The sequence below is a fragment of the Mustela putorius genome, unplaced genomic scaffold (assembly GCF_011764305.1).
Source record: "Mustela putorius furo isolate JIRA1106 unplaced genomic scaffold, ASM1176430v1.1 tig00003836_pilon_pilon_pilon, whole genome shotgun sequence".
In the NCBI taxonomy this organism is placed as follows: domain Eukaryota; kingdom Metazoa; phylum Chordata; class Mammalia; order Carnivora; family Mustelidae; genus Mustela; species Mustela putorius.
In genome coordinates, this window is record NW_025421989.1 from 12,622,416 (window position 1) to 12,649,097 (window position 26,682).

The following is a 26,682-nucleotide window of genomic DNA, read 5'->3' on the forward strand; positions in this document are numbered from 1 at the left end:
ATTGGGAGTCTCAGGTTGTTCACTGAAGGGCAAGGAAGCCGGGGCTGGCTGGATATGACTCTCCCAAGGCTTTCCTAATTAGTGCCATGAAAAGTAGGACAGTCATTCCAGAGAGTCCAAACATTCGCGTCTGCAGAACTGCCTGCCTGCAAGTCATTAAAAGGCAAAGAGCAGCACTCACCTGTTCGGGGTTCACGTGACAAAACATAGAAATCTTTTCCTTCGCAGCCATCTCGATGGGCGTTGAACTTCGGCAGACAATCTGTCAAAGTCGGGTGTGCACAGGTCAGCAAGCAGGAATCGGGCGGTTCCTGCCACCATACGTTTGCGGGAGGAGGCTATGTTAATTTCTTCTTACAACCGGAGACTTGACTGAGTGCGTACCAGTTCATTCTGGGCAAGTCCATGGGACTATTAGAAACACCTGAGCGCTAATGTGAGCAAGTGTAATCAACTCGAGTCCACCAGGAAGGGCTCAGAATGCCAAGGCATCTCTCGTAAACAAGAGTGAAGGCTCACAAATGCCTCTTTTACAGGAGCTGAGCTAGAGGGGGGCGTGGCAAGCGTTTTCTCTAAAGGGCCAGACAGTAAACACTGTAGCTTTTGCAAGTCAAGAAGCTACCGTCCCGGGGCGCCTGGGTGGCTCAGTGGGTTAAGCCTCTACCTTCGGCTCAGGTCATGATCTCAGGGTCCTGGGATCAAGTCCCACATCGGGCTCTCTGCTCAGCAGGGAGCCTGCTTCCTCCTCTCTCTCTGCCTGCCTCTCTGCCTACTTGGGATCTCTCTCTGTCAAATAAATAAATAAAATCTTAAAAAAAAAAAAAAAAAGAAAAAGAAAGAAATGAAGGTCCTATTCCAAGAAATTTATCCATTCTCAGTAACTCACCAGATCAGGAGACAGGCCCAACCCCCTCAGTGCACGAACACTGTTTTGTGTGGGCTTGGTTTTTTGTTCTCCGGTAGCACTGGGCTGAAAAGAAATGGGTCACTGTTAATATATTGGATATTTAGCTCTTCTGCATAATTAAGGGCTCCCTAGTTTAAAATGTGGAAAAAACAGGCAGACAGTCTCTCCTTTGCTGTCCTGCCCGCTGTTCCCTTGCAGTGTATTCAGTAAACTTCTATCTCCTTTTAAAAAAAAAATGTGGAATAAACAGAATATCACAGGAAGATATATAGAAGTTGCTTATCTGGAAAGCTCACCTGGGGGACAAGGCTAACATGGATATTACAGAAATTCTCTTTTTTGGCTTTAAACTGGAATTGTCTGAATGCTTCCACAAACGGCATCCCTTCAATGTCTCCAATGGTGCCACCCAACTGGGAACAGAAAAAAAAAAAGACACAAGTGACCTTCCACTGTATACAGACTAATAGAAGCATTATTAATAAACAGTGAGTGCAAGAACAGAAGTTTATAAATATACTAAAAATCATGGAATTGTATACTTAAATCTGTTGAAATTTATGATAGATAAATTAAACCTCACTAAGCTGTTTGACGCAAAACAGAAAAGCACTGTACATCTCAGAAAGACAGACTGGAAACTAGAAAGGAAACTAAGAAGAAAGGATGCAGGATAACATAGCCAGGTAAGCAGGTAAGAGAACAGGCAGAGCGTCAAGAAGGGGAAAAAAAGCAAGGTCAAGGAGGGCTTTAAGGGGTGCCTGGGTGGTTCAGTCTGTTAAGCGTCTGACTCCTCGTTTTGGCTCAGGTCCTAATCTCGTGGTCCTGGGATGGAGCCCCAAGTCAGGTTCCATGCTCAGTGGGGAGTCTGCTTGAGATTCTCCCTCTCCCTCTCCCTCTGCCCTTCACCGCCCAAAATAAATCAATAAATCTTTATTTTGTAAAAAGATCTTATCTATCTATCTGAGAGTGAGAGTACAAGCAGAGGGAGCAACAGAGGGAGAAAGAGAAGCAGGTTCTGCACCGAGCAAGGAGCCTGATGTGGGGCTCGATCCCGGGACCCCAGGATCATGACCCAAGCCGAAGGCAGATGCTTAACTGACTGAGCCACCCAGGCACCCCAATGAATAAATCTTTTTTCTTCTTCTTCTTCTTCTTTTTTTAAGGTTTTATTTATTTATTTGACAGAGAGAGAGAGAGTTCACAAGTAGGCAGAGAGAGAGGGAGAAGCAGACTCTCTGCTGAGCAGAGGGCCCGATGTGGGGCTTGATCCCAGGACCCTGAGATCATGACCTGAGCTGAAGGCAAAGGCTTAATCCACTGAGCCACCCAGGCACCCAAATCTTTTTTTTTTAAAGGAGAATTTTAAGAATGACCTGATTCCTGTGTTTATAATACTATACTGCCTGTTGTGTGGAGATATGGACTAAGTTAAGTAAATGAATTCTTCTATCACTGATTCAGTTGAATTTTACAGATAGTAAACCCCCCCACCCAGAAAAATGGGGATCATTATAAAGCTGACAACACTTCATCTCACCAAGATTGAAAAAAAAAAAGTGTACAAAAAAGGGAAGGCTTTTTTTTTTTTTTAAGAGTTTATTTATGTATTTGAGAGACAGAGCACAAACAGGGGGATCAGCAGGCAGAGGAAGAAGCAGACTCCCCGCTGAGCAGGGACCATGATGCGGGGCTTTTTCCCAGGATGCTGACATCATGACCTGAGCCAAAAGTAGATGCTTAACCGACTGAGCCACCCAGGCACTCCAGGAAGGCTTTAATGGAAGGGAATTCATAAGCAGGTGAAAAGATCCAGAACACAGGCCACTGAGGAGTGAGATCAGCTAGTTTCTACCCGTGGACCATGTGGAAGGTAGAACGCAAATCCAGTGACGCTATGAGAAAAGGTGGGAGCCACCCGGGCCTGCCTCTCTTTCTCTCTCTCTCCCTCTCCATGTACACACACACACACACACACACACACACACACCCCTCCTGCAGACTTCTGAACAGTCTCGGCAATGGTGGTATTACTCGAATTAACTACTATTAAAACGTGCTGCCTTTCTGAAACAAGTCCTTCCAAAAGCCCCAGTGATATTCTTGACAGCGTAATCCTTTGACAAATGTTAACTTAATTTACAATGTGCTTCCAACAAGTACGGCATTTTTTTTTTAAGATTTCACTTATTTGACAGAGAGAGAGGGAACACAAGCAGGGGGAGCAGGACGGGGAGAAGCAGGCTTCCCGCCGAGCAGCGAGCCCGATGTGGGCCTCAGTCCCACAACCCTGGGATCATGACCTGAGCCAAAGGCAGAAGCTTAATGACAGAGCCACTCAGGCACCCAAGGTGTTTTTTTTAATGTAAGGAATTTTAAAATAAGCATTGACTTTAGGATAACATTTGCCTCAACCTACTCATCCTCATCATACTTAAATACTTTAAGACTATCACAAGGATTTTAAAATTAATTCTCTAGCCTTTGAGGATCTACTGCACACTCAATACTATAAATGAGGTACTGAAAAGAACTTAAGACAACGGTGCTCCTGAGGAGCTCAGAATTTATCAAGGAAAATTAGGCAGCACTAAAGAACAATAATCCAGAGTAAAACTTGGGGTTCCCAGCCGGCTCAGTCATTAAAGTGTGGGATTCTTGATCTCAGGGTCATGGGTTCAAGCCCCACATTTGAGTGTAGAGAGTACTTAAATAAATAAAACTAAAAAAAGGGGGGGGGCGGTAAAACTTAGGCGCTAATTGGAATGATCTGGATGCTGATAAGAAGAGGTCATGGCGGGATCAGTCCCAGAATCCACTATCTTCTTTGGCTTCAGCTACCTGAGTAGGTCCAAAATCTACTAGGAGCCCCAACCTTTCTTCCCAGCACAACTGGGTTGTGGAACCAACCCGTCCTTGACATCATGGATGACTCAGCACTGACTCAAACTTGGCACGGCCCAAACAGAACTCTCCCTGGGCCCGTTTCTCTGAGTGTCTCCTATTCTTAGCGCAAGTGTCTCTTCCTACTAACCATCCTTGATCCCTCCCTTTTCCTCATCGGATCCAGCCTGGTGGGTCATACCTGCAAAACCTCTTGAAAATCTCTCCACTGCTCTCTATATCTAGTGCCAGCACCTTAGACACCCACGCCAACGCCGCCTTTTGCCAGGACAATGGCAATAATCTAAACCAGGGGGTGGTGACTATGGCCTGCTACTTGTTTTTCTATATAAAGTTGTATTGGTTGGCACAGAGCTGTGACTGTTTACTTACACACTGCCTATGGCTGCTTTCATACTACAACAGCAGACCTGACTCTCTGCCCGCCTCCCAATCTAAATGCCCTCTGAGCGTCTACCCTCTCCCGTGTTACCATCAAATCATTTGTCACATACCAACAGAGTGACCTTATAAAAACTCAGAATACAAAAAAACAAAAATTATTTTGAATCTCTCTCTCCTGGGGCGCCTGGGTGGCTCAGTGGGCTAAAGCCTCTGCTTTTGGCTCAGGTCATGATCTCAGGGTCCTGGGATCGAGCCCTGATAGGCTCTCTGCTCAGTGGGAAGCCTTCTCCCCCCACCCCACGCCTGCCTCTCTGCCTACTTGTGATCTCTGTCTGTCAAATAAATAAATAAAATATATTTTTTAAAATTTTTAACCCACTGAGCCACCCAGGCGCCCCTAAATTTTTAAATATGCCACTTTGCCATGAAGATTATTTTGAGTTAAAAGCAATCAAAACCCAGCAGATTCAGGAAAAGTTCCCTCCTTCCCTCTCAACTGCTTACAATTACATTGGAAAGTGGAGAATCCCGGTACCAGGAAGAGAGCCATCACCAGAGATTCCTCTTTACCTAAGAAACTAAGCTGCATAACAGGGAAGTCTTTGTTGTCCAAACATCTTTGCCTCTCTGCAAATGGTCTTCCTCCCCTCTGTAACCTGCAGGCCTCTACCCTCTCCTTGGTTGGGGATATCATGTTAACCTCATTTTGCCTGTCTGCTTTGGAATCTCTCATGTTCATATGAACTTTCTATACAAATGTAACTAAACCATTGTTTGATTTTTCTCATATTAATCTGTTTCATGTCAGTTTGATTTTTAGACCAGCCAGAAGAACCTTGAAGGGTAACAGTAAAATTTTCTAACTCCAACAGGGTTTAGCTTACTGCTCATCCCAGAACAGAGGGTCTCAAAATTTAATTATAAGTCCTAGGTAACAGCATTCTAGCACCTGTTATCATCATTATAATGGAATCAAACTAAGGAATCTCAGGACTACATTGCTACAGAAAAAAATTATTCTTTGGTAATTTTAAGTCAGATAACAAAACATAATTAAAATTCAAGCTTCCTGGGATGGAACAGATGTGACCTTTCTGTAGGAGAATGACAAACTTAATTATGAAAATCCTAGAAATACCACATGCAATCAGGAAATTGGCAGGGGGTGAGGGGCTGAAGTCCTTGCTCACCAACTGCAATGTACCAGAATCTAATGAGAAAAAATGTTGGGGGGGGGTGGAAAAAAGGCCTGCACTTAAACTAAACCATATAGGGACATCTGTTTTGTCATAGGTGTACTCCGGTAATCAACAGGCAATCGAAGGGAAAAAAAAAAAAAAAAAAAAGAGGCAAAAACTTTAAACTTTATCCACTTCTGCCCTCACATGGCTTAAAATGGTACTGCACTCCCTCAGCCAATTTGGAAGGTCAGAAACCTTCAGTATTATAACTAGAATACGTTAATTATTTCCCCCACACAACAAGGAAAATATCGCCTATAACAATATTTTAAGATTTATCCAGAATTGAAATCGAAGCAACAGCAAATTTATGAGATGTGCAACGTCTGCTTTGCTTTAAGGAAAGGATTCTTTTTTGAAATAAAGAGAGAGACAGAAAGAAAGAATTTATTTCGTTAAGCTAAGCATAAATTATTTCAGGCTTATGTGGAGATGACCTGGAATTCTTAACAAATAAAGACTGTTAGCTCCACTGATCTGAAAAGTAAGAGCCTCACAAAGGCTTTGGAGACATTTCAACCACATCTACCCGCTTAAAACTGAAAATTTGCTTGATGGCCCTTCTTCAAAAGCTTAAATCATGCACAAACACAAATGTTGAGCACAACTTAAAACGAACCCAAAAGGATGCCTGACCTAGTGTCCAATAAGCCAAAATAAACATTAGGGTTATATGAAGAAGGAGTTATGCTGGGGACAACTTGTCAGTTTCTCCGTTTCCATCAAATTAAAAATGAAGACCATGAGTCCCAGAAAAGAGGAGTCAGATCACATTTGCATTTATAGGCCTAGCAGCTATAATCGGAGCTAGTGCATATTAAGTACTAAATTAATGCTTTCTAAGCCAAAAAAGTCCATTTAAGAGCAGGATGGAAAACTAATAATAAAGACCATAGACGTAAAAAAACAATTCGCAAGTACAGACCTAAAATGCTTCCCTGTTGTTTCTTGAGATGGAAATTTCAGTTTAATTTGAGATGTCACTGGGGCACCTGGGTGGCTCAGTGGGTTAAGCATCTGCCTTCAGCTCGGGTCCTGATCCCAGGGCTCTGAGATCAAGCTCCAAGTGGAGCTTTCTGCTCAGCAGGGAGTCTGCGTCTCACCCTACTTTTGCTCTCTGTCTCGCTCTCAAATAAATAAAATCTTTTTTAAAAAATATGAGATGTCATTGAGAATTCTTGATTTTATTGTACAAATGCAATCTCCAACAATGAGAGTCTGAATCTATAGTATACATCTTTGTAAGATGAAGGCTAAGAGAATCAGATGTACTGACCCCAGAAGGAAACATAAAAGCTTTCTTCAAGGATGATTCTCAAAAAATAACAGACAGAAAACTGAGAACATGAAAAAGAAGTGTCAAGAAGGCTCATCCTCAGGTCAAATTGGGCTTATATTTTAATGTTGTTCAAAGACAGCTCGATTTTACACTAAAAAAAAAATAGATTTCCCCCAAGTCAGAAGGGGTGGAGGAGGGCAACGAGAAACGTTCTAAGGATGAGGGCAAGGCTCATTCTGGAAAGCTTCACGTCTGAGGAAAACTGCTTGGAAACAGGGCAGTGAGGGTACCCGCAACTATGAGATCTCTGCAGCTGCTCAGAACCCCCTTCCTGTATGGCCTGCTCTGGGTCTTTTGTGCCCCAGGTGCCAGGGCCAGCTTCTCCCATCCTGGTGGCATGGACCTGGATAAGAATCTAGTGCACGACCAAGAGCATTATCATAAAGCATCTAGAAGGTGTCATCAACATACCAGAAGCAGAGATGTCCCCACAAGGACTGCAACTCCATTATTTCAAAATGCATGACTATGATGGTCATAATTTGTTTGATGGACTAGAACTCTCCACAGCCATCCCTCACGTCCAAAGGACGAAGGGAATGAACAGGTCCCACCAATGAGTGAAGCTGAACTGATCAACTATGAGATATAAGAGAAATGGGACACACTGTAGTCCCACTGGACAAGGGCTTGGTTAAAGAATCCTTTTAAGAGTATTGGATAATCACAGGGCACCTGGGTGGCTCAGTGGGTTAAAGCCTCTGCCTTCGGCTCAGGTCAAGATCCCAGGGTCCTAAAATCGAGCCCCACATCCGGCTCTCTGCTCAGCGGGGAGCCTGCTTCCTCCTCTCTCTCTGCCTGCCTCTCTGCCTGCTTGTGATCTCTCTCTCTCTCTGTCAAATAAATAAATAAAACGTTAAAAAAAAAAAAAGTATTGGATAATCAGAGCATCAAGTACTAACCCTAACCGCTAGTCTCTTGGTTTTCATTCATGCTACCTGAAAAGTAAGACAAGATCTGCCAAGTGGACACTCTTTTCAGTAAAAGGGAAGGACTAGCATAAATACCAAATGTTTCCCCTGGTGGATCCTGCCTCTTCAGGTAAACGTGGTCAGTATTCTGCAAAGATCACCCCAGGCCTGAATGATGATGTGCCCCTGGATAGGGGAATATTAGGCTATTTCAAAGCCACTGCATAAGAAGGATGCCAGATCTTGGGGCGCCTGGGTGGCTCAGTGAGTTAGGACGCTGCCTTCGGCTCAGGTCATGATCTCAGGGTCCTGGGATCGAGCCCCGCATCAGGCTCTCTGCTCAGCGGGGAGCCTGCTTCCTCCTCTCTCTCTGCCTGCCTCTCTGCCTACTTGGGATCTCTGTCTGTCAAATAAATAAATAAAATCTTTAAAAAAAAAAAAAAAAAAGAAGGATGCCAGATCTGGAGTTCGGCCTTAGAATCTAAGATTCTGCATCTTCTGGCACTTTGGAAATGATGCACCATTGACCTACGCAATTAATAATTTTTAGTGTTTCAGTATTTTATAAAAGGACTGCCACATCTTTTACGTCTTCTTCAACTTAGGAGAGACCTTGAATTTGAAAGTGTTCTTTGTTCCAATCATTAGTAAATGTTTTAGCTTTCTTAATGTTTGTATTTAACCCTTGCTTCTAGGGTCGCTTCATTTTGGCGGTTGAGAAACTATTAGGAATGCAAGGACTGTATCCTTTCTGCTGGGTGCTGTGGGGGTGGGGGTTAAGCTACCCAGCTGGTCTTGCCTAAATGAGGAGTGAGATCACCAAGTACCTATTCCTGCAAGCTAGATTTAAAAGGAATGGTGTTGGGGCACCTGGGTGGCTCAGTGGGTTAAAGCCTCTGCCTTTGGCTCAGGTCATGATCCCAGGGTCCTGGGATCAAGCCCGCATCGGGCTCTCTGCTCAGCGGGGAGCCTGCTTCCTCCTCTCTCTCTGCCTGCCTCTCTGCCTACTTGTGATCTCTGTCTGTCAAATAAATAAATAAATTATTATAAAAAAATAAAAGGAATGGTGTTTAAATGTTCTCATCTAGCTTAAACATGTGAATGCTTTCCGATCAGGAAAGATGAGAAAAAGAATCCTAAGAACTCTTAACAGTGCAAATCTCAATAATGGTTGAAAATGACAAGCAGCGGCACACTGTGGTTTGGTTTATTGGATGTGGTGAATGTGCTGGGATGGAGAGCCCAAAATGTTGGTTCAGTCGGGGCAGGGGGACCTGCATAGAATTTGATGTAAGATGTATAGAGACTTATGACTTATTTTCCTTATTAAAGTATTCCTATAAGAAAACATATGTATTTATAAAAATGATTTCCTGTGTTAAATATTTGTGCAAACAGAGCCAAACTGTAAACTATTCTTTTAATATTCAGTTATTTTGAATGATTTACATCATGAATCCTGGATATATGAAAAATAAAAATGATGAAACAAAAAAAATGGATTTCACCCTTCTCCTTTTTTGTGATTATTAGTTTTTAAAATGTATTTTTTTAAAAAAGAAGAGCGGAGGCAAAAACATCTATACACATGACCATTTGGAAACTTTCCTGTGATTAATAGTCTTAAAAAAAAAACAAAAACAAAAACCAAAAAAAGCCATTCTTCCACATACAAAAACTAAAAGAAAGGAAAAAAAATCTCTAGAAACGTTATAAAAATAGTCAGGTTTAGAAAATTGAATACTTTGGGGCCAGAGACTGGTTCTTCAGGGAAAATGGACCTATTTTGATTTTTTGTTTGTTTGTTTTATTTTAAGATTTTATTTTTATTATTTATTTGACAGAGAGACACAGCGAGAGAGGGAACACAAGCAGGGGAGTGGGAGAGGGAGAAGTAGGCTCCCCACTTAGCACGGAGCCTGATGCGGACTTAATCCCAGGACCCTGGGATCATGACCTGAGGCAAAGGCAGACGCTTAAGCGGACACATTTTGGATCCTTTACCTTTCCTATTGCTAGGACAGCAAAAACCAGTGAAAGTGCTAGGCCAGCACTGTCCAATAAAAATAAAAACATAATCTTAACATTTTTAGTTGCCACACTTAAAAGAACAAAAGAGGAGAAATTAATTTTAACATTCTATTTTATGTAGCTCAATATATCCAAAATGTTATTTTGACATATCACCAATTTTGTAAAAAGTATGAGGTATTCTACATTCTGGTTTTTTTTTTTCATGCTACCTTTTAAGCTCAGTGTGTATTTAAAATCCACAGCACATCTCAACTAATGCAACTCCTGTCAATTTGATTCTTAGTCTGACTAGAAGGACCTTGAAGAGGACAGAATTCTCGTTCCCCAACAAAATCAAATTGTTCAAAAGCACTGACAGTAAAAACCTCCTGTACCCCACCTCCTCCACTTCCAAATCCGGATTCCTCAAGGGAAGCATTTTAAGTCTTCTGTTCATGATTTCTTCCGCTAGTTTCTATCACATCTCCAAACAGCTTCTCTCTCAACTCTTTCTTGACTTGACCCATTTCAGACACCTTCTATAATAACACAAGCTGACTTCCTGCTGTGATAGATGAGGCTCGAGTTCTTTGCTGCCCCATCCCCAGATCCTAATCTCAACTGTTGGCTGTACTGGTTACTTTCCTAACCTGAGACATTTTTACCTCTTTTTCTGCCAACTACTACCGGTATCTGTAGCTGCCTCACAGTGGAAAATGAAGTTCTCATCTCCCTCCGTCCCTCTCCAGCATCCCTCCACATCTCCACCTCAAAGCTGACATTTACAACCCTGCTTTGAAGCCTTCTCTGATGCATTTTGAGGATCTAAAACCTGAAAATCAATAAACAGAGTGACCATGTAAGTCTCCCTCACTGTAGAGGCAAGCTATGCCCTGGTTCTCGTATCAGATGTTATTCTTCCTGGAGCTTTTACCTGCCTTTCTCTTTTCTTAAATGATTTGTCTTTATCTTTGCCTCAGTCTGTTTGCAAACTATACACTGTATTAGATATTAAGTGTGTTCTAAAGGAAGCCAACTTCGTTATGCAAGTATGTTCAGTTTATAAGACTTCATTAAGCTGTATACCTGGGATGTGTGCACTTTTCTGTGTTTATGTTATACTCCAATTTTTTATTTATTTTTATTTTCAATTTTTTTTTATATACTCCAATTTTTAAAAATTCTAAAGGAAGCACCCTCCCTTTTCCTTGTAAATTGTGAAAGAAGAAATAGGAAGGGATGGGCGCCTGGGTGGCTCCGTCGGTTAAGTGTCAGCCTTCGGCACAGGTCATGATCCCAGGGTTCCAGGATCAAGCCCCGCATCAGGCTCCCCGCTCCATCTCCCTCTGCCCGACTCATGCTCTCTCTCTGTCAAATAAATAAATAAAATCTTTCAATAAAAAGAAAAGGAAAGAAGAGAAACAGCAAGGGACAGAAAATTTTGCATAGCACATTTACACATTAATATTATCAACCATACTATTATAGCAGTACAATATATAGTTAACGTATGATAGTACAGCACATTTATGTTAAGTTTATCAGCTCTGTTAACAAAATGGACCTTGCAGATAGCCTAGCATCCGTCTGTGGACTCTGACAGTGATGACAATAAGAACAGCTCACACATTTTGAACACTTCCTGAACACCAGACATGCCAAGTGCTTTATATAATTGCACTTCTTCCTCCCAGCAACCCTGTTAATATCATCTGGCTTTTACTACAATATTGCATTGTTATCATATTGTTATAGTTGAATACACTGAAGCTTTAGAAGTAATTTGCCAAAAGTCACACAGGCGTCTTAATAATGGCTAATAAATTTTGAGTACTTGCTATAGCTCTGACACCATTCTTTTTTTTTTTTTTTTAAAGATTTTATTTATTTAGTTGACAGACAGAGATCACAAGTAGGCAGAGAGAGAGGAGGACGCAGGCTCCCTGCCAAGCAGAGAGCCCAATGCGGGACTCGATCCCAGGACCCTGGGATCATAATCTGAGCTGAAGGCAGAGGCTTTAACCCATTGAGCCACCCAGGCGCCCCATTCTAAGCACCATTCTAAGCACTAAGTGTACTGACTTATTTAACCCTCAAAACATTATCCCCATTTAGCAGATGAGTAAACTGAGGCACACTGGGCTAAGGTCACCCAGCTGGTAAGTGACCCAGCTTGGCTATGAACCCAAGTTGTCTGGCTCCAAATTCTTAACCACAGAGCTCTACCCCACTCAGAGGTGACAGCAGAAATCTGAATTTGGACAGACAGTCACTAGGAACTCAATTTTTCATTATTCTGCTGTCCTACCCAGCAGTTAGGTCTGCTGACATTTAGACAAGGAGTACAAGCACGTTATTCTCATTCCTTGAGAGGAAGGGAAATAGTAAATAAGTTCAAATACTATGCTCTTTCTTTAAGCAGCTAATACTCACTTTTCACCTCCAAATCGCGTCCACCATCACATTTCCCTCAGTCTCTCTCTACTTCCAAAGCGTGTTGCAAATATAGTTAACCCGCTTTTTTTTTAGATTTTTAAATTTATTTATTTGATGGGGTGGGGAAAGAGGATCACAAGTAGGCAGAGAGGCAGGCAGAGGGAGAGGGGGAAACAGGCTCCCACTGAGCAGACAGCCTGATGTGGGGCTCGATCCTAAGACTCTGGGATCATGTCCTGAGCCAAAGGTAGACGCTTAACAGACTGAGCCACCCAGGCGCCCCTACAGTTGACCCTGAACAACATGGGTTTAGACTGTGTGGGTCCACTTATATATGGATTATTTTTTTTTATAAATATGGCACAGTACTGTAAATGTATTTTCTCTTTCTTATGATTTTCTTAACAACATTTTCTTTTCTCTAGCTGACTTTATTGGAAGAATACAGTCTGTAACACATATAACTTACAAAGTATGCGTTAATTGACTATGTTATTGGTAAGGCTTCTGGTAAACAACAGGCTGTTAGTAGTTACGTTTTGGAGGGAATCAATGTTATACCTGGATTTCTGACTGGGAGGTGAGAGAGACGTCAGTTTCTTTAGCCCTCGAACAGCACTCACTAGAAAGCATCCTGCAACTAATCTGTCCCCATACACGGGCTGCTGCACAAAATCCCAGGAGTATTCACCCTGTTTAATGCCCAACTGGCCCACTGACTCGTGACCCCAAAGGCAGGGACCATCTACGTCTTTCCCTGCTATAATTCCTCATCCCAGCCCAATGTCTAGCATGTAGGAGGCCATCTATACATGTGTGTTGAGGGCGCCCAGGCGGCTCAGTGGGTTAAAGCCTCTGCCTTCGGCTTAGGTCATGATCCCAGGTCCTGGGATTGAGCCCCACTTCGGGCTCTCTGCTCAGCAGGGAGCCTGCTTCCCCCTCTCTCTCTGCCTGCCTCTCTGCCTACTTGTGATCTCTGTCTGTCAAATAGATAAAATATTTTAAAAATAAATAAGGGATTGGGAGGGAGACAAACCATAAGTGACTCTTAATCTCACAAAACAAACTGAGGGTTGCTGGAGGGAGGGGGTTTGGGAGAAGGGGGTGGGATTATGGACATTGGGGAGGGTATGTGCTTTGGTGAGTGCTGTGAAGTGTGTAAACCTGGTGATTCACAGACCTGTACCCCTGGGGATAAAAATATATGTTTATAAAAAATAAAAAATCATATTAAATAAATAAATAAATAAATAAATAAAATAATACACATGTGTGTTGAATGAATGAAGACTACATGCTCAAAAACCCAGAAGGATATTAAGTTTATAAAGAAAAATTCCATGCTTGCCTCAATAACGCATATTTGGGGCTCTTCCTTATGACCATCCACGGGCACCATAGCTTGATTCATAACCCATTCCTGGACAGCATCAGTAATGTGAGGGACAACTGTAGAAGGAAGTCATAATTAGCATAAAAGCCGATTTCACGGTCACAATCATGAGAAAGGAATGTATTCATGTCTTTAGACCTCCCAAATAACCTGACAGCCACTTGGCAAATAAGACAAACTCCAGAGTTCATGTGATTCTCCATCTCCCTGATGGAGGCACGATACAGGTTTAATCACTTAAATGTTATGTCATTTCTTTTGAAACTGGCCGACCACGGAGATTAAGAATCAGAAAGCAGAAACGCCATCGACAAGGCATCTAGAAACACCTATGAGGCCAACTAACAACTGCAAGGAGGGCTGTCGGGCCTGCTGCATGCTGAGTTCTGTGGGGGAAGAAAGACAGAGTGGCCCCGTGCTGCAGGCTCTGGGCAGCCTGCCAGTTAGTGGGGAGAGGTCCCCCCAGAGGGTGTAGATGGGCCCTGCATGCTGACCAGGGGCCTGTGGCTGCTAGTGGCCGCTGAAGAAGCCAAAAGGTGACAACTCCACAAGCATTTGAGGCCCAGAGGCCCGTTGGTAGTGAACAGGCCGGCAGCTACATATCTCTGCCAAAGGGACAGAAAGCGGACATCCCTGCGGGTGCATGGGGACAGCCTCACAGTGCAGCCAACTAATCTAATGGGATACACGAAGCAGGAACGTGGCCCTCTGGGAAGCCAAAGCGAAGGGGCATCTGTTGCCGGCTCTCCCTAGCGCTAGGTGCTCCTTCAGAGCAGGAGGACCTTGTCACCCACCGGTGCATTTGGAGCAACCCACATTACGTGGGCTGTTTGGCCCCTTTTGGCAGCAGGGCCAGGGCGGGGAACGGCGGGGAGGGCAGCGCAGGGCAGGTGTTGCCCGGCCTCTGCCCCCACATCGGCAGCCCAGGGATCAGGAGTCAGAGCCCAGGCCTGGGGCCTTGTTCTCTCCCCATCACAGGGATGCGGCAGGTGTGAGGCAGCACCTCTCCTTCTTCTGGGTCTTCCCAAGATCTACACTCAGGGGAAAAGCTATTAGCCCAGCTATGGTTGAGCTCTAACCCGCACGTTCCAGTTTCAAGAATTACACCGATGTTCTTTTGATCTCCATCTATCCGGCCCCCATGTCTACCTCTCAACGGGATCCAACACGTGATCTAAAGGAGATGGGGAATTATCACCTTTACCTTACTGCGCGGAAACCGTGAATACAAGACCTGCCGGGGGGCGGGGGGAACCACGGGAGGGCAGGGGTCTCTCCCGAGACAAAAGAGACTCATACCACTCAGGAAAAGAGTTGGTGAAGCAGGGTCAGACCACACTTCCAGCCACTGCAGTTCCATCCCCCAGTCCCTCCGCACACTGTCCTTAAAGGGGTATGACTCACATCCATGCAAAGATACAAGAAGGAAAGAGACAGACAAAAAACAAATGAAAAAAGTCTGTACCTCAATCAGGTAAAAATGATGAATGCATGGTTCTGCATGGATTTTATAAATAATAGCTACAGATAGATACATACCGAGAGATATGTATAATAGCTAAAGACAGATACGTACCGAGAGAAAACAACATTAGTAATAAAGAAAAAGACCGAAGAAAATACAATCAAGAACATGGAGGGTGAAGCAGGCACCTTTGAAGAAATCGCAAAGGGGAAGAAAGCAAGATTGGAAAAGGATTAGAACTTGGAGAGCTCAGGGAGCATTCCGACCAGGGTGCGGGTGCTCTGCAGACACGACTCGCTAAGCTGTGTGGGACACAATACCTTGTACTGTTTTCCCCAGGTAATCGCCACGCCTCTCTTTATTGATCACGTGCTGATATATCTTCCCAGTGGTAATGTTGTTGTCTTTATAAAGGTTAATATCCAAGAACCGTTCATAATTTCCAAGGTCTAAATCAACTTCTCCACCATCATTTAAGACAAACACTTCGCCTAGGATAAAAAGGCAATGTAAATATTAAAAATTTCTTTTCAGGGGCACCTGGCTGGCTCAGACAGTGAAGCGTCCAGCTGTTGTTTTCAGCTCAGGCATGATCTCAGGGTCATGGGATCGAACCCAGTGGGGAGTCTGCTTCTCTCCCACTTCCCCTTCTTCTCCCCCCCTACAAAAGCATATATACTCTCTCTAAAAATAAATGAAATATTTATTTACTTATTTATTTATTTATTTGAGAGGCAAGAGCAGGAGAAGAGGGAGGGGCAGTGGGAGAGGCAGAGGGAGAAGCAGACTCCCTGCTGGGCGGGGAGCTGGACTGGAGGCTCCGTCCCAGGACCCTGGGACCATGACCTGAGCCCAAGGCAGATGCTTACCGGACTGAACCACCCAAGTGCCCCAATAAACAAAATCTTAAAAAAAAAAAAAAAAGAAAAGAAAAGTATATACCCATTATATTCCTAGAAGAGAAAGAAAAACTGCAGATGACAAGTCCTGAAATAGGTTCTTAGATTTACTGTAGTTATAATAAAAATTCCAGCAGATTTTTTCAACTTGAGGATGATACTACAGTCAGTTTTCAGAAAAACAGGTGTGATTACCAAAACCAACACACGAAAAATAAATTTAAAAAGCCCTTTTAACAAATAGCAGTGAGTAAAGGAAGATTGAAATATATATGCATACATATATTTCAATATATATAAATATGGAACAAAGTCACAAAACCAAAATATCCAAAAAGATCCTTATTGGGGTCATGCTGGCTTGGTAGGTGGAGCATGTGACTTTTGATCTCAGGGTTGTGAATTTGAGCCTCACACTGGGTGTAGAGACTACTTAAAATAAAATCTTTAAAAAAACAAAAAACAAAACGATCCCTATTACATAAAAGAATTTAATATATGACTTGAAAAAAAAAAACCAAAACCCCAAAGCTATCATCACAAATCAAAGTAAATAAAACACTCAGAAATAAACTTTGAAGAAATGTAGGAACTATATTTATAAAACTTAAAAAGCTTACTTCACAGACATAAAACAAGGTATAAATAAAAGGAAAACCACTTCTAAAGTTCCTGAATGGGCCAGTCAACATTTTGCAGTGTTTAATTCCTCCCCAAATTAATTAATAAATTTAAAGAAATTTTTGCCAAAAATTCCAATGCAATTTCTTGTAAACTTGGACAAAATGATTCCTAAGTTAATTCTGAAGACAACAAACACTCTGAGGTTAAGAAAAAAACAAAGGAACAACTAAAAAAGTCAATGCTTTGCTAGAGGGATAATAAAAACACATTTTTGCACTTAAAAAAAGAGACGGAGAGAAAACAAAGGAAAAAGAAAAGGAACGTGGAAGACTCTGACCTCCTTGATAATCAAAAGCTGCAGCTTTTAAAATGATAGGCAGGAATAAACATAGAAATCCAGAAGAGAACAGAGTTCAAAGATAGACCTAAGTATAGACAGAAATGTGGTTTATAATAAAACGTGGCATTTCAAGTCAGGAAGAAAAGGATGAAATCCTTGAGAGATGCCATTAGGAATAGTTGCCTAATCAGAAAAAAATTAGAAAAAAAATCATGTTACATCTTTATCTCACACAAATTCAATTCCAGCTGTGTTAACAATGTTAAAGTAAAAGTAAATGGAACTATAAAAGTTCCAGAAGAAAATATATATGAATATTTAAATATTCCTGTGGCAGAGAAGCCTAAAGGTGACATCAAAGACAGAAACATAAAAGAAACAGTTGATACATTTAATCACATAAATGGCAAGTGGAGGGGCGCCTGGGTGGCTCAGTGGGTTAAGTCTCTGCCTTCGGCTCAGGTCACGATTTCAGGGTCCTGCGATCGAGTCCCGAGTAGGGCTCTCTGCTCGGCAGGGAGCCTGCTTCCCTTCCTCTCTCTCTGCCTGCCTCTCTGCCTACTTGTGATCTCTCTCTGTCAAATAAATAATAAATAAAAAACCTTTTAAAAAAATGGTAAGTGGAAATTTATTAGTAACTAGCAGAGGTAATATTATGACAAATTTCAAACAGAGTTAAACACACTCTCTCTCTCTCTCTCTATATATATATATATATACAGGTTAATACTTTATGTAAAATATTCTTGAAAATCATTTTTTAAAATTTTTTATTTATTTATGAAAGAGAGAGAGCATGAGAGGGGACAAGGTCAGAGGGAGAAGCAGACTCCCCGCGGATCTGGGAACCCGACACAGGACTTAATCTCAGGACCCTGGGATCATGACCCAAACTGAATGCAGTAGCTTAACCAACTGAGTCACCCAGGTACCCTTGAAAATCATTTTTAAAACATCCAAAGTGGGGCACTTGGGTGCCTCAGTCAGTTAAGCCTCCCACTCTTGATTTCCACTGAGGTCATGATCTCAGGGTCATGAGATCCAGCCCTGGGTTGAGCTCTTCATTCAGTGGGAAACCTGGTTGAGATTCTCTCTCCTTTTGCCCCTCCCCACGAGCTGCACGCTGGCATACACTCTCTCTCTCTCAAATAAGTAAATCTTTGGGGCGCCTGGGTGGCTCAGTGGGTTAAGCCTCTGCCTTCGGCTCAGGTCAGGATCTCAGCATCCTAAAATTGAGCCCCAAATCAGGCTCTCTGCTCAGCGGGGATCCTGCTTCCCCCCTGTCTCTGCCTGGCTCTCTGCCTACTTGTGATCTCTCTATGTCAAATAAATAAATAAAATCTTTAATAAATAAATAAATAAATCTTTAAAAAACGTTTTTAAAAAATCCAAAGGAGGGGCGCCTGGGTGGCTCAGTGGGTTAAAGCCTCTGCCTTCAGCTCAGGTCATGATCTCAGGGTCCTGGGATCGAGCCCCGCATCATGTTCTCTGCTCAGCAGGGAGCCTGCTCTCCTGGCCCCCGCCTGCATCTCTGCCTACTCCCTGATTTCTGTCTGCCAAACAAATAAATAAAATCTTTAAAAAGATAAAAATAAATCTAAAAAAATTAAAAATTAAAAATCCAAAGGAAAACTGGCATAACACATGGGATTAGTCAACTTTACTGAATACCAAACAACCCTAAAATCTTAGTAACTTACAAAATGTTTATTGATTTCTCCCTTGGGTTAGGTGTTAAGTGGGGGCTGTGGGTTAGTTGTGAGTCTACTTGGTCTCATTCCAGGACCCAGACTGAAGGAGAAGTCCCTATACAGAGCAGGAGGTTCTCACGGCAGAGAGCAGAAGCACCAAAGAGACAGAGCCAAATCATGCCACTGCACTGAAAATTTCTACTTTCAACAAGACAGATGTCACATTCACTAATGTCTCCTAGGGAAAAAACAAACCACATGACCAAATAAGGTGACCAAGCTCTTGGGTTTGCCCAGGACTAATAGGGTTCCCAGGATTTGGACTTTCAGTTTCAAAACCGGAAAATCCCAAGCATACCCAGACGAGTTCACCATCCTAAATGACCAAAGTCCAAAGTCAACGGGACAAGGAAATTTACTCCACAGAAGGAAGTTGGGTAATACTTTCAAACAAAAATACAATCTATCCATTCACTTGAATCATTCACTCCACAGACAAAATGAAAACCAAAGAAATCTAAATTAGAACAATGAGATACCCTTTTTTGTTGTTTTTTGTTTTCTCTCAGGTTAGTAAACTTTCAAAAGCATAATATTCAGCAGGGATATTAAAAAAAAAAAAAAGGCCTTCTTATACACTGTTGATTTGTATATAAATTGGTGCAGATCCATAGCCCTTATCAGAGAATTCTTGGAAACAATATGGAAGTTGAAATCTGAAGTTTTTCAGATTATGCAAAGGTAATACAGAATACTTGCCTTATATTAGAAAACACCCCAAAAGCAAACACATTCCAAATGGATTAAAGACTATAAGTAGTCATGGCTTTATGAAGATTTTCCAGTTTTTAAAATTTTTTTTTTTAAGATTTTATTTATTTATTTGACAGAGAGAGACATAGTGAGAGAGGGAACAGAAGCAGGGGGAGTAGGAGAGGGAGAAGCAGGTCTCCCGCCGAGCAGGAAGCCCAACGTGGGTTCGATCCCGGGAGCCTGGGATCGTGACCTGAGCCCAAGGCAGACGATTAAGTACTGCGCCAGCCAGGTGCCCCTCACTTTTCAAAACTTTTGAAAAAAGACTATAAATAGCCACAAACTTATGAACAATTTAAAGTTTTCAGAACTTTCTGGATTTTACACTTATAGGTAAGAGATCATGAATCTAAAAACCTTGGGTAATATGCATTATATGTCAAAAAGCCTGAAAAGCACACCTCCCTGTGGAATCAGAAATTCTGTGTGTAGGCATTTATGTCTAAAAAAAATAAATGTTAAAGATTCCCATCACAGTGTTGTTTATAATATCAATACATTGGAAATTATTTCCCATTATTGTACAGATTTTGTGGAGCCTTAGGAGTATAAAGCACCGGGGTGCCTGGGTGTCTCAGTTGATTAGGCATCTGCCTTCAGCTCAGGTCATGATCCCAGGGTCCTGGGATGGAGCCCCGCATCGCATCGGGTTCTTTGCTCAGCGGGGAGCCTGCTTCTCCCTCTCCCCCTGCTCCTGCTGTCTCTCTCTCTCAAATGAATGAATAAGACTTTTTAAAAAATTAGAAAACAAACAAAAACTTTAAAATATATACAAATGTTCACAGTACTGTTTTAAAAATTAGATTAAAAACTGACATGACTATAAGATTCAATTTATTTAAAGGTCAAAAATAAGCAAAAGTAATCTCTGGAGTTAATTGTTAGTACATATCAAAGCGTTTGGAGAACATTAATTAAGGAAGCACTTTCCTGATTGTTGAAAAACCACTCGGTTATGCTCATCTGTCCCTGCTAGTAGGTTATGCAGTGCATTATGCAAAAACAAAACAAAAAAGTAAAAAAAAATAATAATAAGTAAAAAAAAAAAAGGCAAAAGTAACCTGTGGTGTTAGAAGACAGGACAGCAGTTACCCTGGTGGTTTCAGGTGGGGAAAGACTAGAAAGGGACATTGGCGGCGGGGGTGAGGGGTTCTGTTTCTTGGTCTGTGGGCTGGTTGCACAGTAGGTTCACTTTATCAAGTGGTACACTTATGATCTGTGCACTTGCCTGCTTGTATGTAAAAAGTTTAAAAAGAAAGTATGTAAGTGTTAATGCCTTTTTAAAAATAATTAGCATGTACATTAAAATGTCAACATTAATAATAGTTACTTTTAGTGCTGGGAAATGGAGGACTTTTATTTTCTTCGTGCCTTTCTATATTGTCAGTATAACTGTCAGTATTTACCATATTGTCTGACTTTTTCTCTTAACAATGAAACGTTAAGAGAACTATATTACCTTTATGGTAAAAATAAAACAAAACATAATTTGTACTGTAAAAGGTACAATGAAAATGGTATCCTTCTACACTGTTTTCCAAATGTATCAACAACCATGAGAACATTTCACGTGTTCATAATGACTGATCCAGCAACTCTACTTCCTAACTCTATTCTCAAGAAATTACCCCCCATACAGGAAAGAAACACCCAGTGCCTCATAAGAGGGGGAAGTTATTCTCTTTCATACCGTGCTCATAAGGAGAAAAAGTGCCTGCATCGATGTTAATATAAGGGTCAATTTTGATGGCAGTAACTCGGAGTCCACATGACTTTAAAATCGTCCCAATGCTGCTTGCAATGATCCCTTTACCAATGCCTGAGATGACCCCTCCAGTGACCAGGATGTACTTCATTGGTGGAGGAGGTGGCTGAGTGCGAGCACCCAGAAATAATCTGAAAGGTAACAAAATTAAGAGTCAGGGAAGAGAATCATATTCTCAAACCAGTAAAGCAGGAGTGTGTTAAACTAGAATTTCAAAAGCACATGGCATTTTTCCATATAAAGTAAACTTTTGAAACAAAGTCTTCCCTTCCAGGTTTTCCATTTTGGGCTATATGCAGAAAGCGATGGGTACTTTCTGCAAGCGAAGTCGCCCGTATTTTCCATTTACCCCAACTCCATTATGTGACAAACTTCATTATGAGAGACCCAATTTCTCTGGGATTCAGAAGCATGGTAAAATTTCTAAGAGAAAACGATCTGGAATCAGACTGATCTGTACAAGCTGTACCTGGGCAAGTTACTAATCCTTCTGTTTCTTCATCTGTGAAACGGAATAAAAAATACGAGTTCCTTGGAGTATTACTCAGCACTAAAAAGCAATGAGCTCTCAAACCATGAAAAAACACGGGGGTAACTGCAGTGCACATTACTAAGTGAAAGAAGCCAACCGGAGACGGCTGCATACATACTGTAGGACTCCAACTACTTGACATTCTGGAAAAGGCAAACTATGGAGATAACAAAAGGATCAGTGGGTCCCTGGGGTTGGGGGAGAGGGAAGAATGAATATGTAGAGCACAGAGGATTTTTAGGGCAGCGAAACTATTCTGTATGATGTTATAACGGTGGATACAAGTCATTATGCATTTGTCTAGAGGCACAGAATGAACAAGGCCAAGAGCAAACTCCAACGTCAACCTATAATGGAGCTTGAATGATAATGCTGTATCAGTGTAGGTTCGTCCATTGTAACAAACGAACCCCTCTGGTTCTAGATGTTGGTAGTGGGGAAGGCTATGCTTGTAGGGGCAGGGAGTGCATGAGAACTCGGTGCTTCCTGCTCATTTTTGCTGTGAATCTAAAATTGCTCCAAAAAATAAAGCCTTTTTTTAAAAAATCGGTCTTCATATATGCGGACATTATAAAAATCTCATAGGTGGGTGTGAGGATTAAATGAACTAAGGAATAGACTGATTTTGCAGTTTCCTCTCCTTTCAAATCAAACGATCAGAACTTGAAGGTGTGTAAGGTTATCTCACTGCAGTGCTCTGAGTTCAATTTAAACTAGTCGACCACGGTCAAGGCAAGTGAACTGAAACCATCCAAAATACACAAGTCCCATCCCCGATGGCTTCCCTAAGTCCCTGGACCTGCCTTTCTATACACTCCAGATGATCCCATTGAAGGCCATTGTTCCTCTTCTCTAGCCACCTGTCATTTTGCTCACTCCAGCTAGATTTAGCCGAAAAGATTAACCATGGATCCAAACCCAGAATGCTCCTCCCATAGATCCAAAATCTATCTGAATATTCACCTCTTTCCAGCCCTGCTGGCCCAGGTAGTCATTATAGGAGTAATTTCTTTACTTTCTTTCGTTCTCTTTCTTTCTTTCATTCTTTCTTTCTTCCAGATTTTATTTCTTTGACAGAGAGAAAGACAGTGAGAGAGGGAATACAAGCGGGGGAGTGGGAGAGGGAGAAGCAGGCTTCCCACTGAGCAGGGAGCCCGATGCGGAGCTCCATCCCAGGACCCTGGGATCATGGCCTGAGCCGAAGGCAGACATTTAATGACTAAGCCACACAGCCACCCTTACAGGCAGCTCTCTCTTACCCACTTCCCGCTCCTGCTGCTTTCTTCTATTTCAGTAAGTATCCCTCCTCTCAAGTCAGACAGCCTGGGTGCAAATGCTGATTCTGTTATTTACAGCTATGACCCTGGACGACTTCTTCAACTTTTCTAAACCTCAGATTTCTCTACCTGTGCAGTACACAGAGATCATAACAGGGCCTGCCTGATAGAGGCGGGCGGGCATTTACAAAGTGAGTACCCAAGTGCTTAATGAAAGCTGTTATCATTTTTCAATCAGCTCACAAATGTTTATTATAGGTCAATTATGCTTAACATGTTCCCAGGTCCTGGGGACATGGGGGTAGACAAAAAGTCAAGGTCCCTGCCCTCTTGGACTTCACCTTCCCTGTGAGAGTAAGAGGCAATTTTTAGTCAGGATCTGTTTTGTTAGTTGAGATGAAAGAATGACAACTAGAGGTCATATCGCCCCCAGGCATAGCTGGACTGGCCAAGGAACCTGTAGGAATGCAACTCTACTCACTTACAAATAAAGATATATTTACCGCAACACCTGGGTGGCTCAGCTGGTTAAGCATCCACCTTCAGCTCAGGTCATGATCCCAGGGTCCCATGATCAAGCCCCACATCGGGCTCTCTCAGCAGAGAGCCTACTTCTCCCCCTACCCCTCCCCTGCTCATGCTTTCTCTTTCTCTCTCTCTCTCTCTCTCTCTCAAATAAATAAATAAAATCTTTTAAAAAAAATTTTTTTAAGATATAATTACCAGATGTACCTAATGAAATCTCTAACATAAAGAACAAAGATATTTTTCAGATTCCCAGTCTCCTGAGATGGAAAAACCTCCAGGGGACCAGACAAAGTTGCAGGAGAGTACCTGGTTAGCTCACATGGTCTCACGTGCCTCCAGGCAATGGTGTCCACCTTCTCAGGAGACCCTGCCCCAAATCTTGTCCTTAAAAAACCCTTACTTGCAAGCCACTGGGGAGTTTGGGACTTCAGAGCATTCCCTCCCTGCTCCATAGGTAGCACCATACCAATACATAGCCTATCTTCCTTCACTGCAGAAACTCAGTATCAGTTTTTATTGGCTTGCTGAGCACCAGGTGGGCAAACTCTTGTTTGGTTCAGTTACAAAATGAGCACTGCTGTCACTGTACCCTATACTGGCACTGTCACCCTATTAAAATGACTTTCTATTTGTAAAAATTAGCAAAATCGAAAAATGTCATTGAAAACTAGAGTGCATGCATGTGAAGTCACATTATATGGTTGTAAGAAGCCTAAGAATTTTTCATAAAAAACTCCCTTATACAGAAGGATATAAAATTGAATATAATATTATCTCAACTATGTTTTTAAGTTAAGACTAACCAAAACTACATCAAAAAGCTAAATTTTTATACGTAGGTGGTTGGGGTGTAGGCAGTGACTACTTTTCTATTTTTTCAAAAATCACAAGATGCCTTGGGGCGCCTGGGTGGCTCAGAGGGTTAGAGCTTCTGCCTTTGGCTCCGGTCATGATCCAGGGTCCTGGGATCGAGTCCCGCATCAGGCTCTCTGCTCAGCGGGGAGCCTGCTTCCCCCTCTCTCTCTGCCTGCCTCTCTGACTACTTGTGATCTCTGTCAAATAAATAAATAAAATCTTTTTAAAAAATCACAAGATGCCTTTTTAAATACATGAGGTATTTTGCAATGTCCTTCTTCAAAATGTAACTCAAGGGAATCCTAGGTGGCTCAGCCAGTTAGGCGTCTGTGTTCAGCTCAGGTTGTGATCCCAGGGTCCTCAAAGCAGAGTGCCATATCCCTCTCCTTGCTGGGCAGGGAGCCTGCTTCTCCCTCTGCCTGCCTCTCCCCCTGCTTGTGCTTTCTCCCTGACAAATAAATAAAATCTTTTTTTAAAAAATGTAATTTAATACCAAGGAGACACCTATTCCTTTCTACCTCTTGAAAGCAAACAAGTTTGAAGCAAGTTTCAAAACTATAGGAAAAAGCAGGCTCTTCAAGCTACCTCCTTGAATCGAGTTGTTTTTGCCCCTGTGAAGGCTGAAGTTTTTCCTTTGCTCTTATAGGCAGGGAGCAGAACTCCTGCGCAAAACAGGAGTGTGCAGAGTCTCTTCTGTCTGCTGTCCAATAAAAACATTACAGCAACTACCTGTGTAATTTTAAATTTTCTAGTAGCCATATTTAAAAAGTAAAGAGAAACCGTAAGTTAATTTTAATAACATCTTATTTAACCCAATGTATCCAAAATACTATCATTTTAACACACAAACCATATAAGAATTCGCTAGTGAGGTATTTTATGTCCCCCCCTTTTGGGGGCTCTAGGTCTTCAAAATTCAGTGTGTCTATTTCAGCACATCTCAATTCAGACTCAGCACATTTCCAATAGTCAAGAGCCACACGTGGCCAGTGGCTACCACACTGGACAGCTCAGGCCCATGAGCAACTGAAAACACCAGGAGCACCAAGAAACACCTTCTCAAATGACGACCATTTAAAAAAGTAGTATTAGTCAAAAACAGGAGTACTTACTGAATGATCCCATTTTATTAAGTTCGAAAGCAGGCAAAATTAAGCTATGCTAGAAAGCAGGCAGGGCGGGGAGAGGGGTTGTGGACTGGCTGGAATCGGCACGAGGGAACTTCCCGGGACGACGGAAATGAAATGGTGTATGTCCACGCGGTAGTGGTGGTAGTGGTTCCACGGGTGTATAATTCGTCAAATCCCTGATCTGCACCCTTAAAATGGGGGCATTTTGTTGTATGTAAATTATACATCCAATCCGTAAAAACTGTTGCCAAACGAAAGCTATCTTGTAGCAGCAGCGTACTCAGCCCCAGTGCGCCCTAAACAGCTATTCTGGGGGAAATACTAGGGTCGTTGTTTAGCGAGGGCACTGCGCGGGGGAGGGGACAGAAAGGCCATTTCACTCCGCGCGGGGCTTCACTTCCGCCAACGCCATCTCGGGGCTCTCCGGGCTCCCGAGGCCAGGGAGAAATGGGGCCCGGGGTGCAGCCGACCCTTGCGCCCCCTTCCGAGGCCCCGTGCGGGGAGAAGCGCACCCCGGGGACGCGACGCTCCGGAGCCGCGATCGTGGGCCGCGGCAGGGCGGGTTCCGACGGCACCGGGCGCCGGCAGGGCAGCCCCGGCCCCCGCCCGTCTGCCGTCCGCCGTCCGCCGGCGGCTTGCGTGCGCCGGGTGCGGGGACGCGCCGCTTGCCCGCCCCTCTCCGACTCGGCGCGGGCGCCATCGGCGAGGGGACAAAGGCGCCCGGCCCCCACGTGCGCGCCTGGACTGGGGGCGCGGAGGCCCAGGGGATGCCAGGTGGCCCCAGCGCGGAGGCCCTGGGGGTCCGGGGAAGGTCCGGGCGGGAGGTTACCTGCGCGGTGGTGGTGGCGCCGGGAGAGTAGCCGGGTGGGGACAGCGCGCTCCGCCCCGCGGCGGGCCCGCGCTCACCTGTAGGGCTGGGGAAGGGGCCGCCGCTAGGGGTGTCCCTTGTCGCCACCGGGTCCTTCCCGCCGCCCGCGCGGGCCTCGGGGTGCGCGGCGCCCTCCTCGCCCACCTTTCCCTCTCCTGCTGCTGCGGGCCCCGCTGACTCACGCTGGTGAGCTTGGGGTTTGCACCCGCGTTTGTGCAACGCTCCAAAACAAGCACCTAAAAAGTGACTCCTCAGACAGACAGCTTCCCGCCACCCTCCGCCCTGGATGCACTTGGCCCCAGGCCTCGCTCAGCCCGGGGACTGCTCCTCCCCTCCGCGGCTCACTTAGAAGAGGCACTTCGGGGGC

The 26,682-nt window shown here is 43.3% G+C and overlaps 1 protein-coding gene across 3 annotated transcripts in view; it reads right to left on the bottom strand.

Moving 5' to 3' along the window:
- The window catches only part of CTPS2 (CTP synthase 2), a 100,060-nt gene extending 73,418 nt beyond the window's left edge, over nt 1-26,642 (bottom strand). Inside the window, exons 1-7 of one of the 3 annotated variants that reach the window (XM_045089332.1) lie at nt 26,354-26,642; nt 21,051-21,256; nt 15,314-15,484; nt 13,484-13,584; nt 1,204-1,320; nt 887-970; nt 182-262 (exon numbers count right to left, since the gene is read on the bottom strand). In XM_045089332.1, the coding sequence (XP_044945267.1) occupies nt 182-262; nt 887-970; nt 1,204-1,320; nt 13,484-13,584; nt 15,314-15,484; nt 21,051-21,216 (720 nt within the window). In that variant the 5' untranslated portion in view covers nt 21,217-21,256; nt 26,354-26,642. Of the gene's footprint in view, nt 1-181; nt 263-886; nt 971-1,203; nt 1,321-13,483; nt 13,585-15,313; nt 15,485-21,050; nt 21,257-25,429; nt 25,890-26,276 lie in introns of those variants that run through there. The other 2 variants (XM_045089331.1, XM_004758901.3) reach the window with 2 other exon arrangements.
- Nucleotides 26,643-26,682: the final 40 nt, after the last annotated feature.